General features: G+C 38.8%; 1 protein-coding gene across 2 annotated transcripts in view; it reads left to right on the top strand.

The window, feature by feature from the left end:
- The window catches only part of ATP2A2 (ATPase sarcoplasmic/endoplasmic reticulum Ca2+ transporting 2), a 44,688-nt gene extending 19,275 nt beyond the window's left edge, over window positions 1–25,413 (top strand). The window contains exons 6-21 of one of the 2 annotated variants that reach the window (XM_084297217.1): window positions 3,831–3,911; window positions 5,701–5,786; window positions 6,709–7,173; window positions 9,854–9,942; window positions 12,466–12,568; window positions 13,107–13,238; window positions 13,328–13,450; window positions 13,619–13,837; window positions 15,142–15,477; window positions 15,709–15,929; window positions 16,626–16,828; window positions 17,258–17,343; window positions 17,795–17,928; window positions 18,880–18,997; window positions 19,111–19,231; window positions 24,208–25,413. In XM_084297217.1, the coding sequence (XP_084153343.1) occupies window positions 3,831–3,911; window positions 5,701–5,786; window positions 6,709–7,173; window positions 9,854–9,942; window positions 12,466–12,568; window positions 13,107–13,238; window positions 13,328–13,450; window positions 13,619–13,837; window positions 15,142–15,477; window positions 15,709–15,929; window positions 16,626–16,828; window positions 17,258–17,343; window positions 17,795–17,928; window positions 18,880–18,997; window positions 19,111–19,231; window positions 24,208–24,221 (2,531 nt within the window). In that variant the 3' untranslated portion in view covers window positions 24,222–25,413. The other variant, XM_084297216.1, reaches the window with a different exon arrangement.
- The last annotated feature ends 1,871 nt before the right edge of the window (window positions 25,414–27,284 follow it).

Genomic DNA, 27,284 nt, shown 5'->3' with positions numbered 1-27,284 from the left:
ATAACAGATTCTTTAAGAGGCTAAAGATCTCATTAGGAAAAGTGGCCTAAGTAACTGTACCCATAATAGCATGTAATGTTGGAACAGATAAAGAAAACGGTTGTTAACCCTTAATGTTTTGGCAAAAAAAATAATACTCATCTTTTTTTGATGGCTTTAGTTTTTTTTCCTCTAACTTCATGATTTATAGAACATGTCTCATCACTTCATAGCTTCCTGGGCTGTTGGAACCATAGGCTTCAGCATGCTAAGTGCATTTCTGCTGTAGGAGTCTTCCAGTAACTGTCTCTGTGTTCTGACAGTTCTGAAAATAAATGTTTAGTGTTACTGCTATCTTGGAAAGTGGTAAAGGGGTATTGGTTCTCAAGTTAAACATTTTGATAATGAATTGATCGTTCCAGGACATGGTCACAGCGAGGTGTTAGATTAGGACTCAATGCATTCTACGCTTGAAGTCAGTCTGAAGACTTGAATCATTCAGGGTCACTTCCCAAGTCCAGCTGGGCAGCCTGCATGCTGGTTTTTCATTTAGGTTTTTGTTCATGAGGAAGCCCTCCTTAGGGAACTGCAGTCACATCTGCAAATGGCACCTGTTTTACTTGAAGTGTGCTCCTTTGCCAAGTAGGCTTTAAATTGAACACATGTAAATGATTGCACACACAAAGAGTGGAAATTGACCCATAATGCTGCCATGGCACTGGGAGGAGTCAGATAAGTGGGGAGCTTTGAACTCCAGAAGAAAGGCTAGGGGTTGAGGTGTAATCAAGATAACATTGCCAGGTAGTTGTAAGTAGCTGAAAAACTCAGGTATTAATTGTCCATATTTTCAGTGAGGCAATGTGGCTTGTTTAAAATACCTTTAACTTGTATCGCAACTAAATGTGAGTCCGGTTTCTATCAAGGAGAAGAAACTGTAAATCATATGCTACAGTATATACTCACATGCAGTTAAATAAGTGGCTTTCTTTGGCCTCTTCACGTGGACTAGGCTTTTTTTTTAAGATTTCTTTGTGGGATAAAGCTCAGTATTATAATGCTAAAATGCTATTTTGTGCATGAACAAAAGGATTGTGAGGAAAGCTGTAATGATTTGAACCAAGCCCTGCTAAAACCGTTCCAAGTTTAATTTGTTAAAAATAATTGATGAAAATACTTCTGTAACTGACTTGTGCTTTTAGGCTTAAAGCTATGAGATTATCTAAAGTTAGACTATCTAGACTGTAGCAGCTCTGTATTAAGCAACGCAAATACACATTCTCCTAATTTCTTGTTGTCTTCTAAGTAATGGCTTTGGGTAATACTTGTAGTTGTTCTGTGGTCTAAAATAGTTTATTATCACAAAACAACATGAGATTGATTTGAGTTAAAGTATATGGAAAAAAAGCCTTCTACTTATAGATGAGATCTGCATTAGTCTGCTCACCAAAGAATTTCCTGTCTATCATAGGATAAATTCCTATCTATAGTAAGTTTCACTTATGCTCATTAAAGTGTATTTGAGACCATAAATGCCTTAGTGTCGTAGCTGTTTTTGCAGAGAGCTGCTCAAAATAGTTCTGTAATAGATCCTGATATAAAGTTGTTTTTTTACATATTGGAAATACTTTGAATGTTTTACTCCAGCCTTCTCAAATGGAGATGGTGAGGGAATATAACGCATCTTACCTTAAATTGTTGAGATAAACTTAAAAGCAGCAGTATTGTAACATTAAATGCTTCAGTTCTGATGATAGAGGCAATAATAATAGTGAGTAGCTCTTGTGGCAATATTGTTGCTTGAATATCAATCTACAAGAGCAGGAGTCTCTCCTGGCACATCAAATTTTTAGGAATATTGTGTTTGAGTTTGAACAATTTAGAGCTATTCAGAAGTAGTGCACTGGGAGATAACTCGTGCACTCTTCTGTCCAGTTACTTGAAGGTACTTGTTTACAGCTGCTTTTTGTATTAAGAAGCAATGAAGACTTGAGCATAGTCTTGGCAAATGTGGTAGTGTGTTGGAGTGGGCCGTAGCTCTCCAGCTGCTGTAAGAACTACAAAAATGTGTACGTGGATTGACAGGCATTATGCCCCATCGCACTGAGGCATTAGCCTGTTGTTCAGTGATATCTGAAAACCAGCTGCAATTACATGTCTGCATATGAACTTCCCCACGATGTCAGGAGAGCATATTGAATACTTTTGCCATTTTTGGCTGAGGTCACTGTTCGTCTAATGCTATTTTCTCTTGCTGCTCAAGGGCACGGTGGCTTAAATTAGTTTTCACATGCTATAAAGATACAAAAAGACAATTTGTGGCTATTTATGGGATCCCTTCTTATACACATGCTTCTAAAAAGATGGGCAAATCCTCAAGCTAAACTGCTCGATCTCTGCTGGTTTTAATGGTGGTTGGGGCTTTTTTGATGTTATAAAAAGTCACGTGGTGCAAATTTACTCAATGTTCAAAGTAGCGCTTAATTCTCTTCAGCATTTTGTTCCTTAGCTTTCCTGTCTGAGTGATTGTATGTTCGAAGGCTGTAACACCATTGCTGACTTTCTCATGGCATTATTTGTTAACGTGCATTATTGCTGTTAGTTGCATAAGCAGTTCCTGCAGGAATTGCAGCTTGTTTTAATTTTACTGCAGGGACACAGTCCATTTACTGAGAAAATCATCTCTTATTAGCTAGTTATTGAAGTATTCTCCCTTGTCTCTATGCATTCTTTTATAATAAAAATGAACGTAACACTTGAATAACTGCATTGCTAAAATCACGTTAGGAATAAACGTGATTATATGCATTTGTTAGAAATGCTGATGTGTGAATGTAGACCCCTCAAACATCAGTCAGAAATGTGGCAAGTTAAGTTGCTTGCATGCAACAATTTATTTGAAGTAGTAACAAAATAGTGAGGCTTAGTTCTTTTACTTTCCTTACAAAAATAGGAAAAGCTCTAGATAAGAGAAAGTAGAAAGATGGAAGAATTAATTGTGGGATGATAAAGATGCAGGAGCAAAACTGGCCATGCAGCTCTGGCAGCTGACTTCATCACTCTGCCATCTTTAGGAGTGTGCTGTTAACTGTTCTACCATCTGCTGCCTTGGTATCTCAAACACTTGATAGAGGAGGTGGTTCTTTATTATTATTATTATTTTCATCCAGTGTTGTGCTCTAGAAAATAGAAATGTATGACAAACACAGCATAGAGTTCTGCCAAAATTTTATGGGGATTTGGACTGTGGTATATTTCATACAGTAGCATTAATGAGAAGTAAAGCTAGTTCATGATCTGAATTTAGCTTTCAATTCTTAAATATCTGGCAGTATTCAAAGGAAAACATTTAAAAGAGCAGATCTGCATAAGCAGTTTCTAAATAAACATGGATAATGTTCTGATCTCTGGAGAACAGAAAACTGACTTTGTGCATAAAGAAAACAACCAGAAAACTGGCCAGGACAGTTTCTGAAAAGGAAACTTGATTCAACTTATAAATAACCAAAATTTGTAGCTATGTATTCTGAAATTGGTTATCTTTCTCCTGAGAATGTTCTCCCTTCTCTGTAATGTAGTCATGTGATTAGAAATACAAAATAGTGATTTTCAAAAATGTTTCTTTGATGGGGTAGAGATCTTGAAGACAAACATACAATTTCCAAAGTATATATTGGATACTCATAAAATGAGAGTATTGAGAACCACAAAATATTTAAGAAGCTGTTAATAATCTTAATCACCTAAACATTTACTGGAAAATTCATTTTCCTGGCTGATAAAGCTAATAGTAATTTGGTTAGAAATCTCACCAAAAAACAAATGCTAACTTTGTCTTATTAATTTCTTTGTAGTTGGAGACAAGGTCCCTGCTGATATAAGGATTACGTCTATCAAATCTACAACTCTAAGGGTAGACCAGTCAATTCTCACAGGTATGAGTTCTGTGACTTTTGGAGAACTACGCGTACATTTGGAAGTGACTTTTTACTGTTCTAGAATACTAGAGACTATTTCCCTATGGACGAGCCAGAAGCTAGAGAAGTACAATGTTGCACTTAAGTGCAGTATATTTCAGATCTAGTTACTTAAATTTTAGTGGTTGAATGCGTTAACATTGTCACTTGTGTTCACATTTGTGGGGTGAATATTTTTCTGAGGTTTATAATACCTTTTTGATATTTTTAGTTGAGAAGCACAGGAATCTTGTGGGGAATAATTTCTTTCCTAGTTTATGCATTCTTCTAGGTCTGAACATCCTGTCACTGCTTGAATATGAAAGTATGGAAATCTTGCTAAATGTCTTCTGTAACACCAATTTTCTCTCACAAGAGCTTCTAAAATACAGGCAGCTGTTAAATTGCTGTTACTAAAGCCTTATTTGCTGAAATTCTGTCCATGCACATTCATGTGTTTTCTGATACTAGCTCTCAAGCGCAGGAGCTATATTTAGAGCGCTTGCAGATTAGTTGAAAACAAAACAAAGTAACGGTACTTCTGAATATAGGAAAGAAGCTAGGAATCAACCAAGCATGTTATAAGAGTTTTCTCAGCTGGAACATGAAGATCTATCTGCCTGTTTTGGTAGTATAAATAACAAATGTCAACTAGCTCTGAATTTTGAAACAGTAAATTATTCATCAAAAATTTATTTTTGATCCTTAAATTCGTCTTGAAAAACAGGCTGCAAATTTTCTTAGTACATATCCTGAATAGCACAAGACTGGTCAAGCTTACTTATGTTTAGCATAAGAAAATGTAAGCACTCTGTGTTTGTAAAGCTATCAGAACTGGAAGAAGTAGAAGTAGTCAACTGGAAGCTTGCATAAGGGGAATAATGAATTCCCTGCCATTATTTAAATAACTGAAAATATTTACTTTTTTAAAAGAAAACACTTTTTGAGCCTATTTTAAATTGATGTTTGAGTCTTCTAATTAGTAAAACAGGACTACAGTCTAAGATGCTCATCAAACCTTTTAAAAGTAGGAAGCTTTGGCTCTCTTGGGCTTACAAAAAGTAGTATGCTTAAGTAGTATGCTTCTAGCATCAGTCACTGAGTTACCACTCTTTTTGAAATCTGATGTAGTAATTAACATCTCTTCTTACTGAGAAGAAGCTTTGTATTCTGGTGTGATGTTTATGGAAATTGAGACATTGAAGGTTTTTATGGAAGAGATTTCAGAAGGCTTCCAGCTAAAGGAGTTAACTGACAGATGGCTGCATAGCGTTAAAAAGAGAAAATCAAGGTTTGCCAATAGATGCATAACTGGTAACATGTAATTATTTAAATGAGAATGTAAATCTTCCAATGCATAGAGAACAAACTCATGAATGCATGAGAAGCACAAAACAACACTGAAGTAGAAACTTCCTGGTGAAATAATGAGAGGTCATCCTTGATGCAGTAGATCTTGATAGGTTAAAATAAGGAGTGGTGTGACTACCTATGTGACCACTTTAATGTCTCTTAAAAGACATGGTTTATGCTTCATTGATTTCTAACTCTATAAAATGTTTACTTAAATCTTACCTTATTTTCATTAAAAGCCAGCCGTTCAGTTCTTTGGTCAGTTGAATTATTTCCTGTTTTACTTAAGCAATTAATTTAAAGAAAGCAGTTTCACACAGTCTTTTTAGGACTGAAGATTATAACTTTTGATTCCCTACAGGACTCAAGATGATACATGTATAATCTCTTCTTAAGGCTATTATCTTCATTTTAGGTGAATCTGTCTCTGTTATTAAGCACACTGACCCTGTACCTGATCCTCGTGCTGTAAACCAAGACAAAAAGAACATGCTATTTTCTGTAAGTTGTTTTGAAAGTTTTAAAACATACAAAACAATACAGATAAGCTGATAAACGAAAGTGAGGAGAATTTAAAGCCTGAATCTAAAGGCCATATGACTTTGCTATATTCTCTGTGCCATATGTATGTAGTCTCCATGTGCATCAAATGGAATGAAATAAAAGTTAGAAGTAACTTTTAATGAAAGCTGTCCTTAGGGAAGATGCTTGTTGAAACCAGTTTATGCGAGGAAATTCATTTTTGTCCTTTACAAGAAAGTTTTGAAGGTTGGAGCACGTGCACTTTTAAAGTGCGCCTAAATGACTGCTCTTTCTAAAGTAATTGTTCTCAAGACTGATAAGAATGTGTACCTGAATTGTGCTATTGTGTTGCTAAAACTGAGAACTAGCTTGATAAAACAGAAATACGGAGTTGATTTGAAATTTGTTTCATGGAAGTGTTGAATGCCTTTCAGACACTGAAATAACTCTTACTGTTGGTGAACTCCCTGTAGAAAACCTAACTTCTTGCTCACGTTAAACATGTTCACACAATCCCACAGAACGTGTCTATTACTCACAGTAAATAACATAATTAGGATTGGTTCTTGCCAGGCTAAAACAAAAGAAACCCACTTGAGATGTCTGTAGACATAGGTACTGAATGTATAGCAGCTGGGTTGGATTTTGATGCTTATAGTACACCAGTATGGGTTCATATTGGGCCTAAATTGTAAATGTAAATTATTCTGTGCTAGAACATTCTCTTGCATATATTGGGGGAATGTCATTCTTCCTCTCTTCTCCCTTTTCCATATCCTAACTCAAACATGTTCTCTAGTCTGGCCTTGTATAAGTGTGTGTTGTTTTTTGTTTTCTTTATTAAAGGAAACTGTTTACAGTTTGAATGCAAGTTGTTTTCTCTTCCCTTTATGTACATTAGGGTACTAACATTGCTGCTGGTAAAGCTATGGGAGTGGTTATTGCAACAGGAGTAAACACTGAAATTGGCAAAATTCGTGATGAGATGGTGGCTACTGAACAAGAGAGAACCCCTCTCCAACAGAAGCTGGATGAGTTTGGAGAGCAGCTGTCTAAAGTCATCTCACTTATCTGCATCGCTGTTTGGATAATAAACATTGGTCACTTCAATGATCCGGTTCATGGTGGCTCCTGGATTCGAGGTGCTATCTATTACTTTAAAATTGCCGTTGCTCTTGCTGTTGCTGCTATTCCCGAGGGTCTGCCTGCTGTCATTACCACCTGCTTGGCTCTTGGAACCCGCCGAATGGCCAAGAAGAATGCTATTGTTAGAAGTCTTCCCTCCGTAGAAACCTTGGGGTGCACCTCAGTTATTTGTTCTGACAAGACTGGTACCCTGACCACGAATCAGATGTCAGTCTGCAGGGTATGTTGAATTGGCTTGCTCTGTTTTTCTTTCTCTCCTCAGCCATTCAGTTTGAATAGTCAGCGTTGTTTGAATTCTTTTGATCAGGATTTTTTTGGTTCTCATATCATGAAAATCTTGCTTTATTTTCCCAAGATAAACTTCTACTTTTAATTCAGTTTTCCAGTGTGTAGTGTTTAAAGGCTTTTATCTCTTCCCTTATTTAGTCATGGCCAAAAATAGCTGTACCCGCATTTGATGGAAGGAAAGGTTGTTTGCAAGCAGCTTCCTATGGGCATTCTGCAAGCATGTCAGAATACTGGTGATTAGTTAGTATGATTTGTCCAGTTTCAGAAAGTGGTAGGATGTGTAGAAGTATAAAAACATTCACTTCGTAGGAAGATTACGATGGTGGAGAAGCTTAGCAATGAGAAAAAGGTAGAAGGTTTACTAGCAGTAGCTTGGATGGTTTGAGTTATCTTCTCTACTGTTTCCACCTTTTTTTGGTTATCATTGCTAGCTGCTGTTGCTCTGATGTAGATCCCTGTATTGATTTCAATGTGCGTGACTAATCTGGCAACTTGAGGTGCTGTTGACCCTGTCACCTGCATTGCCAGGGTCCTCTTCAACGTATGGTGTGCTTTTATGTAAGCATAAGTGATGTGTGCACCTCCCTTTCTGCTAGTATTCATTCTTGTGCTGATTGAGATTTTTATAGCTAGTCACCTAATACAACACATGTTGTGTTGCCAGTTTTCCGTGCTTCCCATGTACTTGATATTCTGAGTAGGAATTTTATGGAGAAAACACTAAGTTCTTTTCACAATTGTAAATGTTCAGCAGCATAGCAAATTTATGATATCAAATGTTTGTTCAGTCATTACATCGGGTTAGAATTCCAAATGTGTAAATGTTGCGCACTACAGACTGGTATTTTTGGCAGAAGTTTTTAAGTCTTAACCACTTTATTCTCATGTGATTGATTTTTCTTTTTAATCGGTGGTTGACTTATGCTACATGCTTCAGTATTGTAGTATTTATACCTAAGAGACACAAAGCAGCTGCTCATCAGTATTCCAGAGGAGGTTACTTGCAGTAGAGTTGCATAACTGCCCTAGTCTTTGCAGAGATTTTTCATCACCAAATGCAAGCTGCCAAAAATGAAGATGCCAAAAGCAGAAGGCTTCATGGTTAACTCATTTAAGAACCTTCAGATGTATTTACGTAAAAACCCAAATGCTCTACTCCTTGGATTCAGAGGGCTAAATATTCTACATCTCTAGCAGTACAACTTACCGGGTCAGGCAGCTACAGAAAAACCTTAATTGCTTGACTCTGCGAAGCACAGCAAAATCCTAATATCTGTAACCAGTATGTGTATTCAGCTTCACTTGAAGCAGAGAGATTATCCAGCTTTTTAAGAAGCATTTTTACAATAGTAATTCCCTTTTGCAGTTAACAGTTTTCATAATGTTTAGTAATTCCTGAGTGTCCAAAGGAAACCTTTCCTAAATATTTCAGTCAAAAGCAACACTTCTTTAGGAGAAGATTTTAAGTCTTGTTTTAATGTCCTCCTGTCCTGTTATCTCAGACAAGAACACGTTTACTCTGTTTTATCATGTTCATTTATCTGCTTGTTTAGCTTTTTAGTTTTTTAAAATTACTTTGAAGATTACAGACACTTGAGACATTGCAGACCTAGATATTAGGCTGTATTGTGTGAATGCTTGCCTAAAACATAAGGCAGCGGAGTGAGGGGAAATGAAGATATTAAAATGAGGTATAGCAAAATGGCTCATAGTAACCAACTTCTAAGAAGTTGTATTAAAATACATTACCAATCAATGAGAACTTTCTCCTCTACTACCAGCTAGTCCTGGTAGAGTGTGACAACTTGAGGTGCCACGTTTTTATCTCCACTTTCACTGATTTGAATCTGCTTGCAGCTCTCCTAGAACGAAAACGGAAACAAAGGACAGATGAACGGATGCATGTGTCTTAGAGCACAAATGCATCCTTCAAATTAGTGTATTCATTTGAAAATAACTTCAGTCTGTGCTGTAGGGACACTTGAGCTGTCTGAATGGTTCTAATCAACCAGTGTAGACTGACTGTAGATTAAGTCATTGCAAATGACTTAGAGAAACAGGAGAGGAAATGCTTTGACTGATTTTAAGGGGAACTTGTAGTCTGCCTCTTGCCTCAAACCTTACCTGCTGCATAGAAAAGCTTCTGTTATTTGTAGATGCTTTGTATTTTTGCTTTGGTAAGAATTATCAGTGTACAAGCTGTCCTGTGCTGCTTTTGATTGGAACTGCTACTTCAAACATACACAGGAGAATTAATTTGAGTCTGAAGCCAAGGAAGAACTTAGGCACAGTCAGGACTGGGAGCTAGCCTAGTCCTAATAGCTGAAGTTAAGTGTACGCTCTATAGGATTTTTTTCATCTCTTTGATCTACTTGTGCCACACTTGAGTTTTCAAATAAGATCTGAACTGAAATGCTGTGTTCTGTACTTCATGCTTCAGTACAAGGAGCTGTTCAAACATGTATGGGAGTGAAGTTCAAAGTATTGTCTGGTTTTGTCTAGTTTGTTTACTGAACATGGACTTGCTTCTTGTACCTGCATACTTAAGGTTTAAATCTCATGCATTAATTACTTTTCAAAGGCACTTCTAACACTTCTAACTCTAATTTCAGATGTTTGTCCTGGACAGAGTAGATGGAGATAACTGTTCTCTGAATGAATTTACTGTAACTGGTTCAACATATGCTCCAATGGGAGAAGTGTAAGTGTTAAATATTTGTCTATTTACTCACTGACTGTTACTGTAGACTTGCAAAGTGATGTGTAAAATACTCAGTAATTGAAAACTCAACCAGTGAGAGTGTAAACTGCCTCAGAGAAGACTTTGTTAAAGTATCTTATGAATGTGCTGAAGTTTTCTTGAATTTACTGTAAATTCCTCTGTCCTGCCCTCAGCAGTTTGTGGGGCTTGATGCTTCTGTACTTGGGTAGTGTATGTGTTTGTCTCAGCCTGTGGCATCTGAGTTGGTACTAAGCCACTGGCTTTGAAAAGGCATGATCCATTTATGTTTTACTTCAGCAGTTTCAGGTCTCTCCTAGTGGGATAGATGGTTCATCCTGAGAGCGTCTAGAATCTTAGGGTTCTGATTCTAGAGGGAGAGAGCCTCCTTCTATCAGGTTGTTCCTGCTCCTTTTATTTGGCCAGTCTTTCACGTATTTTTATCACTTCAGTTTTACAGAATTAGAATTCTGTGTGTAAAGTAGAACTAGATTCAATTATTTTAAACATCTCGACCTTATGGAGTTTCACATACAGGCCTGAGACTTCATGCAGTCTTCACCAATCTCAGTAGCAATTATCCCTCTTTATGGTCTTAACTGCTATGAAAATTAATGTTCTCAGCAGCTGGAAATCTTAATTCCCCAAGTCTCTTTTTGTTTCAAAGCTAATTGCTGTCAAAAGCTTATGCTTCTGTTTCAGCAGACAGAATTAGACAAGGTGACACTCTAGATCCTGAAAAGCATCTAGCTATTATGCTTTTGCTGGTCTCTCAAGAACTAGAGATAAATGAAATAATAAAACTCAGTGAGGTGACAAATGCGAGTATAAGAAGTGTCATCAATGTATGTTAATGTTCTGTTTTTACTTGCTGAAACTGGGGAAATGTGAACAAGTGTGTGAGTAGCACTGCATTCATGTACATAGCATTTTGTAGTGACTGAAACTTTTCTAGTGACTGATTTCTCAGTTACGAGACTGTGTCCTGAGGCCTGACAAAACGCTCTAAACTGTTTGACAATGTGCGTGCTGGTTTGCAAAATGAGACCACAAAAGTAACAGTGATTGGTAAGAACTGCAGCAAAAGCTAGTAGAGTGCATTTTTTCATTTTTAGCTAATCAAAAAACCTGAAGCTTAAGAAAAAGCTTCACCTAGAACTGACCCCACAACTTTGACTCCATGTGTAGTTGTGTTACTTCAGACATTGTGATTGCTGATAAGGTACAGGCAGGGGAAAGCTGGTATAACAAGTTAGGAATATTCAAATATGCTGGTTGTCTGCAGGGTTCAGAACAGGTGAAAGCAGGATGTACCAGCTGTGACAGATGATGGGACAAACTGAGAGCTGCCGAGAACTTTAAAGAGTTAAGAGCTTAGAGCTGCTAAATTTTGCTTATGACTGTAGGATTATATGCAAAATGGAACTTTAAAGCATACTTATTTTTAAGATGCGTTTTGTTCATACGCTATTATGCAACGCTGGATTTCTTTTGCAGTACTACAAGAGGCTGAACAAAAAGCTTACATAATCAGACGTCATAGGCAGTGTTAAGCATTCTTATGGAGCAGTGATCCATTTCTTTCTATCAGACATTTTTCTCCTTGAGGGCTTTAATAAGAGATGGTACAAGAGAATTGTCTTGCTGATTCTGGTAAAAATAACAGCATTGAGCACTTTTTATGGTTCCTTTATGTTTACTCTAGAAGTGTGCTGATGCTACAGAAAATGAGTTCATTTATTATCTATTTCTAAATGTGGAAACAAAGAAGTTCCTTTTATTTGTGATGCCTGAAGGGTATGTTACTTCGGGAAAATGTACCTTTGCTTTCCTAAAGAGCTCAGATATTCATCATTAAGTATATATAAATACAAAAAAGAGTATTTTTTTTTTTTTTTTTGCTAGTGGAATTTGTGTTGTGAAATGACCTAGCTTTTTATTGGTTTAGGAGATTCGCCTACAGCACAGATTAATTTTTAAGAAATAACAAAGACCAAATCTACTGCCTGTCCAGTTCATGCATAGCAGTAAATCTGCAGAATGTGCAGTGAGACTAAGGAAGTTAAGCTCCTAATGTGTCCAGCAATATCCTTTTCCTTGGAACTCCCCTCCAAGTCATACATGCTGTAATACTGATTTCAGATTCTTCTTTCACTGAGCTCTTTATTTCTGTTCTGTGTTGCTGTATGACTGTCACCGGAGGAGATAAGGTTCTGTAATTCAGGTAGTAATTTCATCGGTAATGTTGTGCTGTTCATTTGTCTGATCTAAAATTCAGATTTCACCTTTATCAAATTTATATGATAAACTTAAATTTATTTTTATTGTCTAATAACTGCATATCTATTTAAAGGTATCCGGATTCTCTGGTGAACTCTGTAGTTCCAAGTCATTAATAAGCATTGTATTAAATGGCAATACAGTAGTGGGTTTAAAGAAGGGAAACTTGAAATGCTAATTCTAAATAACTAATGTAAATTTCCCCCTTTTTCATCTTCTGGGAAGGCATAAAGATGACAAACTTATTAAATGTAGCCAGTACGATGGCCTTGTGGAACTTGCAACAATCTGTGCGCTCTGCAATGATTCTTCTTTGGACTACAATGAAGTAAGTACATATCCTGGAAATATCCTGGAACAGAGGGGAGTGTGAGAATGAGGATAAATGTTTGTTCTCATCTGTCTATGTAATACCTTTCAGTGGTAAATCCCCTTCTATTCAAGGAAGAGTATTTAGGTCTTCTTAAGCATTAATTCTGGGAATGACTTGTTTGTTGAACACTGAGGAAACTTAAGCCAGGCAGTAAGTGTAATCTGGAACTTGGAGATCTCTTGCTGTGTAGAATGCACTGCTGCTTTCTTGCTTTGCCTTGCCTCCTTAAGGTTGCTACATCTCAAAATGACTTGACTACATGATAAAATACTGACGTCATTCTCTGCTGGTATTGAGAGGAAAGGCTTGAAATTTTCTACAAATTAAACTCCTCAAAGTTGCTTTTTAAAAATAGTTTTGCGTGTTTCATAAGCCATATTAAGATTTGTTAAGCATTTTTTTTTCCATTGTGAAACTTGAACTTTGTCTCCAGTAGGTTCCAGCTGAGGGTTAAAGTAAACTCTTGTGTTTGTTTGCTTTGTGTTAACTAAAGGCTAAGGGAGTATATGAAAAAGTGGGTGAAGCTACAGAAACGGCACTTACCTGTCTGGTTGAAAAGATGAATGTATTTGACACAGACTTGAAAGGACTTTCTCGAATTGAACGTGCGAATGCTTGCAATTCGGTCAGTACTCTTTTATCTGGAATTCACTGGGGAGTAAGTTTTGGTACGTATATTATCTAAAACGTATTGTTACGCTGTTGTCTTAAAAGGTGATAAAACAACTTATGAAGAAAGAATTCACTCTGGAATTCTCAAGAGACAGAAAGTCTATGTCTGTCTATTGTACACCGAACAAACCAAGCCGCACGTCCATGAGTAAGATGTTTGTTAAGGTAGGTTCCATGCTAGAGAAGTGCAGTTATGGAATGGCTGCAAAGACACAGTAACATTAGAAACTGTGGCCAAACTGCTTGGACATGAAGAACTTTGTTAGTGTAAGCAAATGCTGTGTTGGAAAGGAATTTTTTAACTAAGATTTCTTCTTTTTTTGCCTCTGCAAGGGTGCTCCTGAAGGTGTAATTGACAGATGTACGCATGTCCGTGTTGGAAATGCTAAAGTAGCATTGACCCCAGGAATTAAGCAGAAAATAATGTCTGTTATTAGAGAGTGGGGAACTGGTAGAGACACATTGCGTTGCTTGGCTCTGGCAACCCATGACAATCCACCTAGAAAAGAAGAAATGAATCTTGAGGACTCCTCAAACTTCATTAACTACGAGGTAATTTTAGTTAAATGTCCTTTTAACATTTCTTCCTCTCCCAAACTGGGGAATGGTGACTCCTTATGTTTGACCCTTTTCTTGAGGTAGTTAATGCTGAGAATGTCTTACTGGGTGTTTTTGATGTCAGACACAATTAGCCACATCTATGGAGGGAATTATCAGTTTATAGAACAGATTGTATGTAGCTTTGAAGAAATTCAAAGGATACTGTCTGGTAATTCTGTGGTTTCTGGTAACTGTCTACCTTTTTCTTTCACCAGTTAATTTTGGGTTTAAAAGCAAAATGTGCATTTGTTCTTGATGGCTGGTTATACATGCTGTCACTTGGCTAAAAGCAGGAGAAATCAGCTAGAAAGCCACCTACAAGTTATACTGTTTTGCATATATGCATACAGTCCTGAAGGTCATAACGGCATAAACTGTTTCAGAGACTGAAAAACCTTCCCAAAAGTGCATTGTGGTTTCGGCTTCAATGATTTTTAGTTTGACGCTGCTCAACTGCGAAGACCTCTGGGGATTTTATGATGAAACCTCACTACCATTTTGTGCTCTGAGGATCGGGTTTACTTCCCCTCCTCCATACTGTTGTCTGCGAAAAATCTGTCCATGATTATCATTTTAGCTACTCTGTAATTTTCCAATGAAATCTGTACCAAGGACTTGGGCTGGGGTGGAGTGTTGGGGGGTGTGATAGCAGTTGGTGAGTTTTGGTTTGCGCACTGTGCTGCTGGCTCTGATCATGAAAAAGAAAAACTTGACTGTAAGTTGAATTTGCAAGGGTAACAATTAGATCACAGATAATGAAATGAACGTATTTGAGGCAGGACTTAAAAATGTAGGATCCCATTTCAGTATATGCTTGTGCTCTCGGAATTAACTATGTCCTCCCATGTGCCTCTCATGCATAGGGTACCACGTAGCAATGTGATTCCGAAAGCACCAAATGCTGTCTCACCTCCTCGTACTTGTCAATATGCGTATAGATGTGTGACACTTTGGTTCTCCCACTCTCTGAATTAAGTGTCAGACCTAAAGTGCTGTGAAAATTTAGCATAACAAAACAAGTAATCCTTCCAGAGTGAAAACAACAAGCATATCACGCATAATACACTGGCTTTGGCTAAACATCAAGTTGCCATAGGCTTCAGTGTCCAGTTGCTCAATATAGAATGTTGGGAATGGGAGTAAACACAAAGGTCACTACACTGAGATATGTTTAGCATGCAAATAAAAATGATTGTTTTGCTAATGTCAGATGTCTACAGGTTTTTGTGCTAAAACTCAGTGCTGTATTGTTTCAGACCAATTTGACCTTCGTTGGCTGCGTGGGTATGCTGGATCCCCCAAGAATTGAAGTAGCTTCGTCTATAAAGCTGTGTAAACAAGCTGGTATTAGAGTTATTATGATCACTGGTGATAATAAAGGCACAGCAGTAGCTATTTGCCGACGCATTGGTATCTTTGTGGAAGATGAAGATGTGTCTACAAAAGCCTTTACTGGCCGTGAATTTGATGAGCTCTCACTTGCTGCCCAAAGAGATGCTTGCCACCATGCCCGTTGCTTTGCTCGTGTGGAGCCTTCCCACAAGTCTAAAATTGTGGAGTTTCTTCAGTCTTTTGACGAGATTACAGCTATGGTGAGGAATTGAACTTTTTACTTGATTTGAAAGGCAGATACTGTGTTTAAACCAAAATTATGCCCTGTCAGACTGATGCCTTGTTCAGGACTTCAGCTTTTTCCTGAACTCCATCTCATAATAGCTCTGTGCTTAAGTGATTTGATCTAAAATACCAGACACGATGTGAAATTCTTTTCTTGTCCTATATAAAAGTGTCTGCTCTTCTTCAACTTTAAATTCTTGTTTTAGACTGGTGATGGTGTCAATGATGCCCCTGCGTTGAAGAAAGCAGAAATTGGAATTGCTATGGGTTCTGGTACTGCAGTGGCTAAAACTGCTTCTGAAATGGTTTTAGCAGATGATAACTTCTCAACTATCGTAGCTGCTGTGGAAGAAGGACGTGCAATTTATAACAACATGAAGCAGTTCATCCGTTACTTGATCTCTTCCAATGTTGGAGAAGTTGTGTGGTAAGTTTCAGGTGTTTTCTTTGGGCTAGAGTAGTGATGATGGAGTCTATTATTTATTTACTTCCAGTATTTCTCACTAAAACCAGAGAAACAGGTTCCGTTCTCCAGGTAGTAGCTCATTGTGACTGTGTGGAATGAGGTCTGTATACTTCCAGGGTCAGTAGCATTTACTGGAGAACTTTAGCATAGCACAAAAGCTGAGCGTTGCATTGCATATAATACTCTAACTCAGTAGGTGGCTAAGATTCTTTAGTTACTTCTGTGTTTGGAATGCTTCTCTGTGGAACTTAATTGTAAAAATTAGAAGACAAAATCTTATAAGATCTGTTATTTCAGATAACATAGCCATAGATCCAATTTAAATGTTTCTGTAACTTAAACCTCAAGTTACAGAAGAAAGTCTCTTACATGTCCTGGGGAGAAATGTTGCCCCAGTGCCACAGAATGTAAGTATTGATCTCCTAACTGTTGCTTACATCAAAGCATACTTTCTCCCTGAGCAGAATATAATACAGCATTTGTCTTGCCCTTTTTTTTTTTTTTTTATATTTTAAAGCATTAAGAACTTCAATGCTGTTTGTGATACAAAATGGATAACTCCATGTGAGAGAACAGAAAGGATGCTTTAAGCTTAAGCATTAAAAAACTTATTTGTGTTCACAAAAATAAGCTTATAATTGGTGGGTTTTCTTATAGTATCTTCTTGACTGCTGCCCTGGGTTTTCCTGAAGCTCTAATTCCTGTCCAACTGTTATGGGTAAACCTTGTGACGGATGGTCTCCCTGCTACTGCTCTGGGCTTTAATCCTCCTGATCTTGATATCATGAATAAGCCACCCCGCAACCCTAAAGAGCCACTGATCAGTGGATGGCTATTCTTCCGTTACCTAGCTATTGGATGTAAGTAGTAAGAGCTTTCTTATTTCTCTTAACTACAGATTTTTTTAACTGCAGATTTTTTGAGGCCCACTTTGAAATCAATGTCTAACTTTTGCTCAAGTTCTGAAAACTAGCAATAGATGATCTGTAGAATTGGTATTCTATTTTGAGATTCACTGTTCTGTGTATTTGCAGGCAATGCCATGATAGAATGGTAAAGCAGTAACTTTTTCTTTTCATTGCTAATAACAGAGGCAGAAGAAGTTATAGTTGCATAACATCAGTAAGACATCTACCACTTCATCGGAAACTTTTAATTAGATTCTAGCTGTATCTTTTATCTAAATTTTAGATAAATTAGAGGTTTCGAAGTAGAAGTTCGGGTGTGACAAGTGAGATCTTCTCTTGCATAAAGTTCACAACACTGAAAAAAGTTTTGTTTTCCTCAAGGTTATGTTGGTGCTGCCACAGTGGGTGCTGCTGCTTGGTGGTTTATTGCTGCTGATGGTGGTCCAAGAGTTACCTTTTATCAGCTGGTATGTGCTCTGTTTAGTTTCTCGGGGAAAGGGGCACATTCCTTTTATACATTTTTTTTTTTCTTGAAATGACTGTAGAAAAACAGTAGCTTATTTTTAAAAAGATTTATGTAATGAGATATTCTTTCGGATTTGTTAAAGTAAAACTTATTTTAAAGACTAATCAATTGTGATCAAGCTCAAAGGTGGCATACCTGAGCTGCTAAACAATTCGGGGGACTGAGGGGTGTCTTGTAAATAAAAGACTAACAGAAATTTTTCTGAAGCTGGCAAAAGCTTTTTGGTTTTTTGGTGCTTGTAGTGTCATATTAGACACTTGTCTCTCCTGTAGTGTGGTGCTTGTAGGATTCATATTTGAAGTTTTTTATGATACTACTTACTTCCTAATAGCCTACTTTACATTTTAAAAGTTAACGAGCTGTAGAAATGAGTTCACATTTTTCTGTTCTAGAGCCATTTTCTGCAGTGCAAAGAGGACAACCCTGACTTCTCTGGTGTCGACTGTGTGGTGTTTGAGTCTCCGTATCCAATGACGATGGCTCTTTCTGTACTTGTCACCATAGAGATGTGCAATGCTCTCAACAGGTTCGTATCTCCACATCAGAAAGCAAAGCTTTTGCGTAGCTTATCCAAAATCCCACCTTCTATGCAGCTTGGTTCAGAGTGTGTGGACAGCTCAACGAATAATGAGTCATACTTCCTTTCCAAATCCTGGCAGTGCAAACAAAATGACTCTCAGATAACAATTCAGATCCCTTATCATAAGGTGTATTTTTAATTCTGTCAGTTCATTCTGGCACTTTACTAAGCATAAGCAACTGACATATTTTCCGTTACTTTTAATCTGAGCTTAATTAATCAGATTATCCTTCCCATGTGATATCAAGGAGAACTAAAATGAGAATGTTGAAGATATGGAAAATAATTTTTCCTGCCCGAAGGGAGTGTGGGTTTAGCCAATTAAAGTTATTATAAATGGAAACCACTAAGTAGCACAATGTCAAGGGTATTTTCTTCAAATAGCTTAGAGGTCACTTTAAAGTTGTTTTTTAAAATTAAGTGTGCTGTGGTAGTCCTACATAGTAAGGTACTGCTCTACATTTGGTGTTCTGTATCGCAGACTCCTCTGCAGATTGAATCTGGAGTGGATTTAAAGAATAAGCATGAAGAAGGTACAAGTACATGACCTCCTCTATATTTCCAGTCTATAACTGACCTTTGGAGGAAATGGAGAGGGAGAAATAGGGCCCCAGCAGCTGACAGACAGGAGTATTCTGTCTCACGCTGTTGTACGGAATGGGCAGAATGCACAAAAGTTTTCAAAAACAAACGTGAGACTGAACTGTGGTCACTCTGTGAAGCAGTCTTGCAGGGTAATCTAAAGTTGTAACTTACTTAAACCATGCTTTGGTGTCCTTTCCTTCATGACTGGGATAACTGGGGCTTGCCTTGCTGCTCTTTCCAGCTCTTTTCTGATTTACTGAATTTCCTATTGGTATCTTGTACATACACACACGTACTGTGTTTCTGTTGCAGTCTGTCAGAAAACCAGTCCTTAATGAGGATGCCCCCGTGGGAGAATATCTGGCTGGTGGGCGCTATCTGCTTGTCCATGTCACTCCACTTCCTTATCCTTTACGTGGAACCGCTGCCAGTAAGTGTTCTATATCCCCATCCCTGAGCTTGGAGATGGAGTAAAAACTTGTTGGGAGCTTGAGGCAAGTGGTGGAGGAGGAGCAGAGGTGTAATACTTGGCTTTTCTTTCAGATTATCTTCCAGATCACACCTCTGAATGTGACGCAATGGCTGATGGTATTGAAAATCTCACTACCTGTCATTCTGCTGGATGAAACACTTAAATACGTGGCCCGTAACTACCTGGAACCTGGTAAAGATAGTGTGCGGCCTGCCACCAAACCGTGTTCTTTGTCAGCATGCACCGAAGGAGTTTCCTGGCCGTTTGTGTTCATTACTATGCCCTTGGTTATCTGGCTTTACAGCACAGACACTAACTTTAGTGATATGTTCTGGTCTTGACTGACATGGTGACAGTTTTACATTGAAAGAAAAAGTTTAACTTAATCAATTTTTTTATTGTTTAGAGCAACTGTCTATTTCTGCTGAATTTTCACATGAACATATTTGCCGGTGATGGAGGTTTCATACTCTAGATTTTGGTTTTTTGCTTTTTCTGACTTCAGTGGGGGCAATATATTCCTCTTTTATACACAGTTAAAGTGTCCATTGACATGTACAGAGAACTAACACTATTTTATGCAATTTTTTTGTAGATGAAAAGCATGTACAGTGTTCTGTTCAATAGTCTATTCATCATGTAAAAAAAAAAAAGTAAATTTTTTTGAGCCAGCGGACACTATCAAACTAAATTGGCAGCAGATTTTAGGGAATGAATGTGTGTTGTCTGAAACTAAAAAAAAAAAAAAAAAAAAAAAGAAAAAAAGCATGTAACTGTTTGTCTTCTGCATGATCATCCCAACTTAATTTGTCATACAGTCAGGTTTTATTTTTTTCATAAGCCGAACTTTCTGCACTGGGTAGAGAGTACTGCTACCTTGGTCAGGATTTCTTCTGTATCCCCTCTTCCTGCTCCCTTGCTCTTGGTTCTTGACTGTCCTTGTTTACACCAGTTTCTGTATGAGGTATGCCTAATCTTGCTCGTGCAGAAAATATCATTCCAGGTGCAGCCTCCTGGGGTTCTTCCATATTCTCAACACACAGTTTTTTTTAAAGATTATTTATTTAAGTGTCTATTGTATTTTTATTGTAACAGACCTTATTTTGCCAGTGTTGCCCATGATGCAGGAATAGGGAGGTTTTCTTCTGTCTACTTAAATCTAAACCAAGCCTTTTTAACCAACACAGTCTGTTTTAATTCCGAAAGAGAGTTTAAGTTGAGTTTTAATACCTTACTTACATGTGTCAGATCGTTTTTTTTTCTTCCCCCTTTAAGATCAAAACTTGTAATGAGACCTGGAAAAATAACTTGCACTGCATAGCTAGAAATTGGATTTCCTACACTTAGGGCACTAATGCTAAGTTGTATACATGGAGTTACTCTGCTGGCCTGTTGTTAGCCTGACTTGAAGTAACAAGCTCGTGTGTGTGTTTTGTAAAATCTGTAAATAGCACATGACCAAATTGAACATATTGTATAGAACTATTTTTATTTTAATGTGGCACTAACCACCTTCATTATTACGGTAAATGTTAAAGCATGTTTTCAAATTCAGTCCTGTATCAACAACGTGTAAGTCATTAACAGTCCTAACTGTGGTGTTTTTCTCCAATGCCTTCCAACTTTCATCGACTAAAGTGAGTATTTCTCTTCCATTTCACCATGCCAGTGGTGACTTGCTGTAAAATAGCGTATGCTGTATACATGTTGAAGAATAAATAGTAATTTCCTTCATTCCCATGCTGTGTTTTGTCAAATTCTGCTGTGCTACATTATTATCACCACTTTAGACTCTCATTCTATGGTGTGAAGCTGAAATTACTGATTCTGAAGGTAAAGCGCTTGCTTTTGTTTTAGTGCATTTTAGAGCTTGTTTTAGAGCAGCCAGGAGCCTTAGTGTACCCCAAGATCCTACAGCTTTGTCTTAAGTCCAAGATAAAATTGGATAAATCTGTAACTTAAGACAATGACAGGTGTTTATATGAATGTTTAGTGTGCAGAACACTAGTACTCATGGTCAGGTGCTGGTTTACTCTGAGGTTTTGTCCTCCTCTGAGCACACCAGCCCTTCTCTAGGAATAATCCACACAGTGCTTAATGTGCAGGTGCTTCTCTGCTCCTCTTTGCAAAAGCAGCTTATTGTTTCCAATGAATGGAAACACTTTGAACAGTGGTCATACAAAAAGACAAAAGAACAGTCTTGGCTTCACAGGATAGTCTTTGAAAATTGTACGAGGGTCATAATGCCTTTGTTGAGTAGCAGGTGCTGTGTTATCTTGTGTTGGCTCGAAATCTGCTTTAATAACCAAATTCAAACAGCTTTCTTACTCCTCGTAGCTTTTAACTACCATTTTCCTCTCTGCTCTTTTAGAGCCGGCTGGAATCCAGTGAGCACAGATTAATCCTTTAGGTTTCAAGCTTTCAGATATACATGCCAGCCTCAGAATACAGACCTGATTTGAAAGTCCACTGCATTGCGAATACTCCCTGTTTATGTAAACACTGATATACTTTAACTGATGCAGAAGTGACTCAGGTAGGGGGAGATAGAAATGATGTAAGAGGTTTTTTGTAGAACTGTAAGCGCTGAACTCACTTGAATGCCCTCTATGTAAGAAGGAACCTGTCTTTGCCAACCTGGATGTTTTGCATACCACAAAACTGATGGCCAGCACCAGTCAGATGCTGTCTGAATACTAACTGAGCATTTTAAGGCTTGCTCCTGTTCCTTCAAACAGGAAACTTACAGGTCATGTAATTTAGAATTCCTTGAGATCAAAATATATCCAAGTCCATTGACATTTGTTGGAAACAATAGAATTGTGGCCAGATTTTTTTCAAGGGGGCAGGAATAGCCACTGAATCTTTGAGCAATGGCCCTGTGTAAACCTCCAGAGCACCGATGTTGCTGTGCTTTTCTCAGCCATGTATGTGGCAGTAGTTGAGAGGAATTCTTGTACAGTTCTTTTCCTGTCTATTACACAAAATAATTCTTGTATACAACACCTTTCTCCCCATCTCTAAGACACTGAAGGGGAAAATGGATGAATTAAAATTCAGTCTTTTGACACGTTCTGTTGAATCTTTGTCTGGCACACTCAGTTGTGCATGTTGAAGACAAATCTTGCTGAGGGCTCACTTGTATCAGTTATCTCAGGGTCTCACTTGCAGTAGGAGCCTTCTGTTTCTTGGAGTTTACCTTTGAAAGCTAGGCTGTTGGTGGGTGAATGGAGTGGCATTTATCCCTCCTGACTGCTTCTGCAACCTCAGGAGCCTGGTTTTGTAGGGTATGCTTAAAGAGCCCAAGCAATCTTAACCTACCTTGCTTTTCTTTATTATTTTTAGATGTCTCCTGGTCTTGCTGTCTAGACCTCTTTGCAGAAATGGAGCAGTAGGGTTCCCTATGATCAGTACTTCATTATTGCTGGTTCAGTGGCAACTTCTGTTATACTTCAGTACTTCTGTTCTCCAGGTGTTGCCACTATAAGATGCAGGCTAGCCTGGTGTGGTCTGGACTGGCCAAACGTTAAGACTTACCATGTGCTTCTTCCCCTGTGGTCAAGCACCCAGCACTAAAATTGCTCTGCTGTGGGCTTTCAGGTTTTATTTCCCATCTCAACTTTAGAAGATAACTTCATACCTTTTGTTTCCCTTTGCTCTCATCTCACTGAGCTTCATCTCTCTGGTCTTCTGAATTCCTCACACCTTGCTTGTTTTCTAGCATGTGAGGGGTGTGTAAGATTAACGTTGATTGTGACTGATGGTACCATATGTGAGAAACACCAGGAGGGATCCCAGCTTATGCTGGGAAACCAGTGGGTTTTGCTATGACAGCAGTGCCTCCTGAATTCAGTGTTCTGTGGGCTGGTCCAAAGCAGAGCAAAGAGGATGGTCAGGCAGCTGCAGTCATATGCCAGCAACATGGAAACAAGGGCTTTTATCTTTGTCATGCCCCAGGTGCTCTCAGCTTTCAAATGGCAGTGATTCAAAGTACTGGTTTTGAGCTGCACAACTCAAGCTGCTCCTTCTTGCCTGTATCCAGGCACTAAAATTAGTCCATGGTTGGTTTTTCAAAGCATTACCGCAAATAAATCAGTATGAAAGAAGCTGCAGAAAAATACATCCCAGTCTCTCACAGTGCTGCAAAGCTGATGGTTGTAGAGAGGCCGTTCTGGAGAAAGCTCATGGTAAGAAAATGAGTTCTTAATCTGATGATAAAATGCAGTACAGCAGTCCTCTGTCACTGTTCGAAGAACACAGCTGATGCACAGAATATATGTGGTAAACTGCTTAAAGATGGTTAAATTTGCTGAGATGAAGGGAGGTAAAAACTGATACAAAATTGTCTGTCTCTTGCACCTGTCTTGTTTACCTTCTTGCACTTCTAACCATTATCTGTTTCCCTAATCTCTGCTAATTACATCCTTAATTACATTAATATTATGCATTCTCAAATCCTAGCAGGAGAGCCTAAATTTTAGTGTTAAGCAGTGTTTTGAAGAGCCACCCTTTAGTTCTAGGCAATCAGAGTACACTTTTTCCAGACCCAAGGCTAACCTTACGCTGTATTTTAGGGGTAAAGTCCAGTAGTTATACTGTACTCTACCCTTTGCCTACGCATTAATCTGTGTAGTTTAACGACTTCTTCGGAGCTTTCCTACTGCTTCCCAGAATAAGCTGCGTAACTTAAAAAAGGGACATTGTTAGGTCACTTCAGGGCCAAACTTGCACTATAATGCCTCGATTAAAAGAACACTCTTCAAGATTATTTATTTTAAAGGGGAAAAAAATAGCTCAAACTGGGTACTATAAGAAGCTGAAAGACAGACGAGTCTCCCTTTACTTTTTACTATTACCACTAGTCAGGCAAAGAAATGCAAACGCTATCCAAACATACCTCAATTCATCTTCATTTATGGTCTTCTGGAGAAGGTGCTGACTTTGATGATAAAGGGAGCTCTGCTGAATTCAGAAGAGCTGAGACATAATCCAGAGTGTCCTGGGCTTCAAGAACAAAGTAACCTGAGAGTGTCCCTTCAATGACAGAGCAGTTGTTATCAGACTTAACATTCTTTCTTCTGTCACTGTTGATCTTAGTCTTGCTTTTACAATGATACTTTGCATTCATCCTTTTATTAACTGTTTCCTTTTCTTTCTTTCCTTTTCAGCAATACTGGAGTAATCGCTTCCTAAACAATTTTGCAGAAATGTAAGGTTGTTTTGTTGCGTGCATGTGTTTTTAGCAACACATCTACCAAAACTTCTGCATGTATCATGTGTAAAGATTCTTTGCTTTCCCTAAAAACAAAACTCATTGTGTTCTCTGTGGAAGAAATGTGTGGTACCATTAGGACTTCAGATGTACAAATGTGCAATATAGTTACAGAATTGGAAACTCTCTCCAGAGAAGTTTGGGTTCTGTGCAGCATGGAGAAGAGTTTGTTTATCTTTGAACAAGAATCGCCGAGCTGTCAGCCAATTTTCCATATTCCTGTATGTAAAATGTCAGTTTATAAAATGTACAATATCAAAACTGCATGCCTTCGGTTGTAGACAAATCTCTGTATTGTATCATCCAAACATACTACTCTATAACAGCTTATGTACAATGCTATCCTATTTATAAAACTCATTGAAAAGATTACAGATGAATGTTAAACTGTAAGCCTCCAATTCATACCTTTGGATTTTTTTATCATGTGTGCAAATCAACCTGTTTTGCACTGTAATGTAACTTATTTAAATCTAAGGCAGTAAGACAGATGTTGGTGCAATACAAAATATTGTGATGCATTTATTTAGAAAGCAGCAAATGATTTAGCCAGTTACCACAACTGCATGTATGACCTTTAGAAGTTGTAAATAAGATCAGTTGTCTATTTACATGCTGACAGTAAGAAGCATCACACCTAGTTTCATTTGTATCAGGTAAATAAATTTATTCTACAATACATACTTTGTGTGTTATTTTATGCACTTTGTTTTCCGCAGGTACATGCGTACATACTTCAGCGTGCTCTTATATTAATGCCAGGATGACACATATTTGCACCAACAGCATTGCAATCTTTCCTTCTAGAACTATGCAGATGCCAGCTGCTCTTCCAGCAGTATTGACCTCCTCGCTGGTGTGACTTCCTCTGTCCAGGGGCTTGTGTGTGTGTTTAAGGGACACTGTCAAGTACTTTGATCACTCAATTTTTTTTAAAATGCTCCATTGTTTGTAAATCCCTCTGAGAAACTTAAAATAAACATTTCTTTCCCAACTACATCTCTATTTTTTGTCCTTTTCTATTTCCTAAATTGCCCCAGCCCTCAGTAGCTGCTGGCCCCTTCCACCTTCCATAGGCAGAAGGAAGATTAACCAAGAGTTACATTTGCTACAAGCCACGACCAGCCTGCTTACAGCTGCTTTTGTTAGTCATGGCTTATTCCCTTCCTCAAGACTTAGGCAATTCTGCCAGTAAGCGTGCTGCAGCAGTGCAGGTCCCACCAGGTCACAGCATCAGAGCCCTCGTTACAGCGTTAGGCAAGGCTAAAGCACTCCGAAGGGTAAAAGCTGGGTTAGCCAAGTGTCCTGTAATGCTCTGCTCTGACTCCCATAAACTACGTTTTGTTTGGAGTAAGAGGAGGGAAGTAAGGGCACAAGCAGAGCCTCTCTAACTCTGCAACTTCAGCCAACTTCAAAGGGGAGTAATGCGTTTTAAATTAACTGTAATGCCTCTCCAACTAGCCCATGATACCAGCACAGCGCCAGCAAACAGTGTTACCCAAATTAGGTGACATGTCTGAGCCCCTTCAAACACAACAGCACGAGGTTTAAAAATACTAGAGCCGAATTCCATGGCTGAGCTCCGCTATATGATGGTCGGCGCTGCATTAATACATAGGGCTGCAGGAGAAGGCTGCTTCCTACTATGGTAGTGTTGTTCCCAGCAAGCTGAGCTCTGCTCCTAACCTCTGGGCCAAGGCTGTCAGAACCGAGTTCAGCACAGCTTTTATCTGCAGCTGCAGCTCTTCCCTCCACCTTATTTATAGACCAACTCCTGCGCACACCAACAGCACTGTCACCAAATAACCTCCCGGAGCTGCTCCCAGCACAGGCCAACAAACAGCAGCTGTCCATTACACTGCGCAGACACCTGAGCTAAACAATTAAAATCATTTGTTCAGCCCGTTAGGGAAGAAACTGCCCCATTAGCAAACATCTTTAGGCTGGTGTTCAGGAAGTGGTGAGAAAAACAAAGCTGTCTTTATCGACTACAGGCAGCTGAAGTCCAGTTTCTCAGGAGAACACACACACACAGTGTAGCAACAGCTTGTAAAAGTTACTCCTGCTGCCCAGCTGAGCTGATGCCCTCTTTTCTACTTTTATGAATACTTGCCAGTCTGTACATTTGGTATCGGTGCTGTTGACAATTAATTCATTGTTCAGAAAACAGCTTCAGCTTCCACTCCGTACTGCTGCCATGGTGCGAGGATGGTTTCGGCATTTCTGCGTTGACAGCACAGCACTGGGGAGTGAACTGAGACCAAACCCTTAACTTAGCTTTAAACATTTTTTTTTTTTTAGTTATGATCTGCAAGCATAACTAGTCCCCAAATGAACTGCAAGCAGCACTTCTGGAGTACAGCCACATAGAGAAAACTTTGCGAAGCTCAGTGGGTTGCTAGGTACTCAAGTGCGAGAGCATGTGGGGTAAGAGATGCTGAGATAAACAGCTTCATCGCCCCCCTCCTCCTCCTCACCTCGCTGCACAGCCCTGCCTCCAAAGCACCGCATGGATGGGCCCCACTCTGACAGCTGTGGAAGGAAGAGAAATGGTTCCTGGCACCCTCAGGAATTACGGGCAAATTACATCAAGCTCCAGGACGGGGCAGAAAACAGCCCCAGCTCCCAGCCAGGTGAATGTGACTGCGTAAGATCCGAACCCACGGCCACCCCCAGGCTGGTGGGTGAGAAATGAGGAAAGCACTTGGTAGAGGAGAAAGCTCATTTGTTTCACAACCTCAGCTCTGAAAAAGAGCCTCAGGAAAATCTACGGGCCGAGCCCACAGAAGCCACAGAATGAAGAAGAGCATCCCACCCTCTGCTCAGCCTGCAGAGCCCTGAGCACCTGAAGACAGTTTTAGAACATTTCATCCCCAACGATTCAGCTGCTCTAAACCAAACTCCACCAGAGCACCACACACCTTCCCCACCACCGGCTGACTTCTGTCCCCAGCAATCTAACACAAGCCCGCT

This window comes from Netta rufina (assembly GCF_964035555.1).
Source record: "Netta rufina genome assembly, chromosome: 17".
In the NCBI taxonomy this organism is placed as follows: Eukaryota; Metazoa; Chordata; class Aves; order Anseriformes; family Anatidae; genus Netta; species Netta rufina.
Note: the sequence above shows the minus strand (reverse complement) of the source record. Positions and strands in the feature narration are given on the sequence as shown.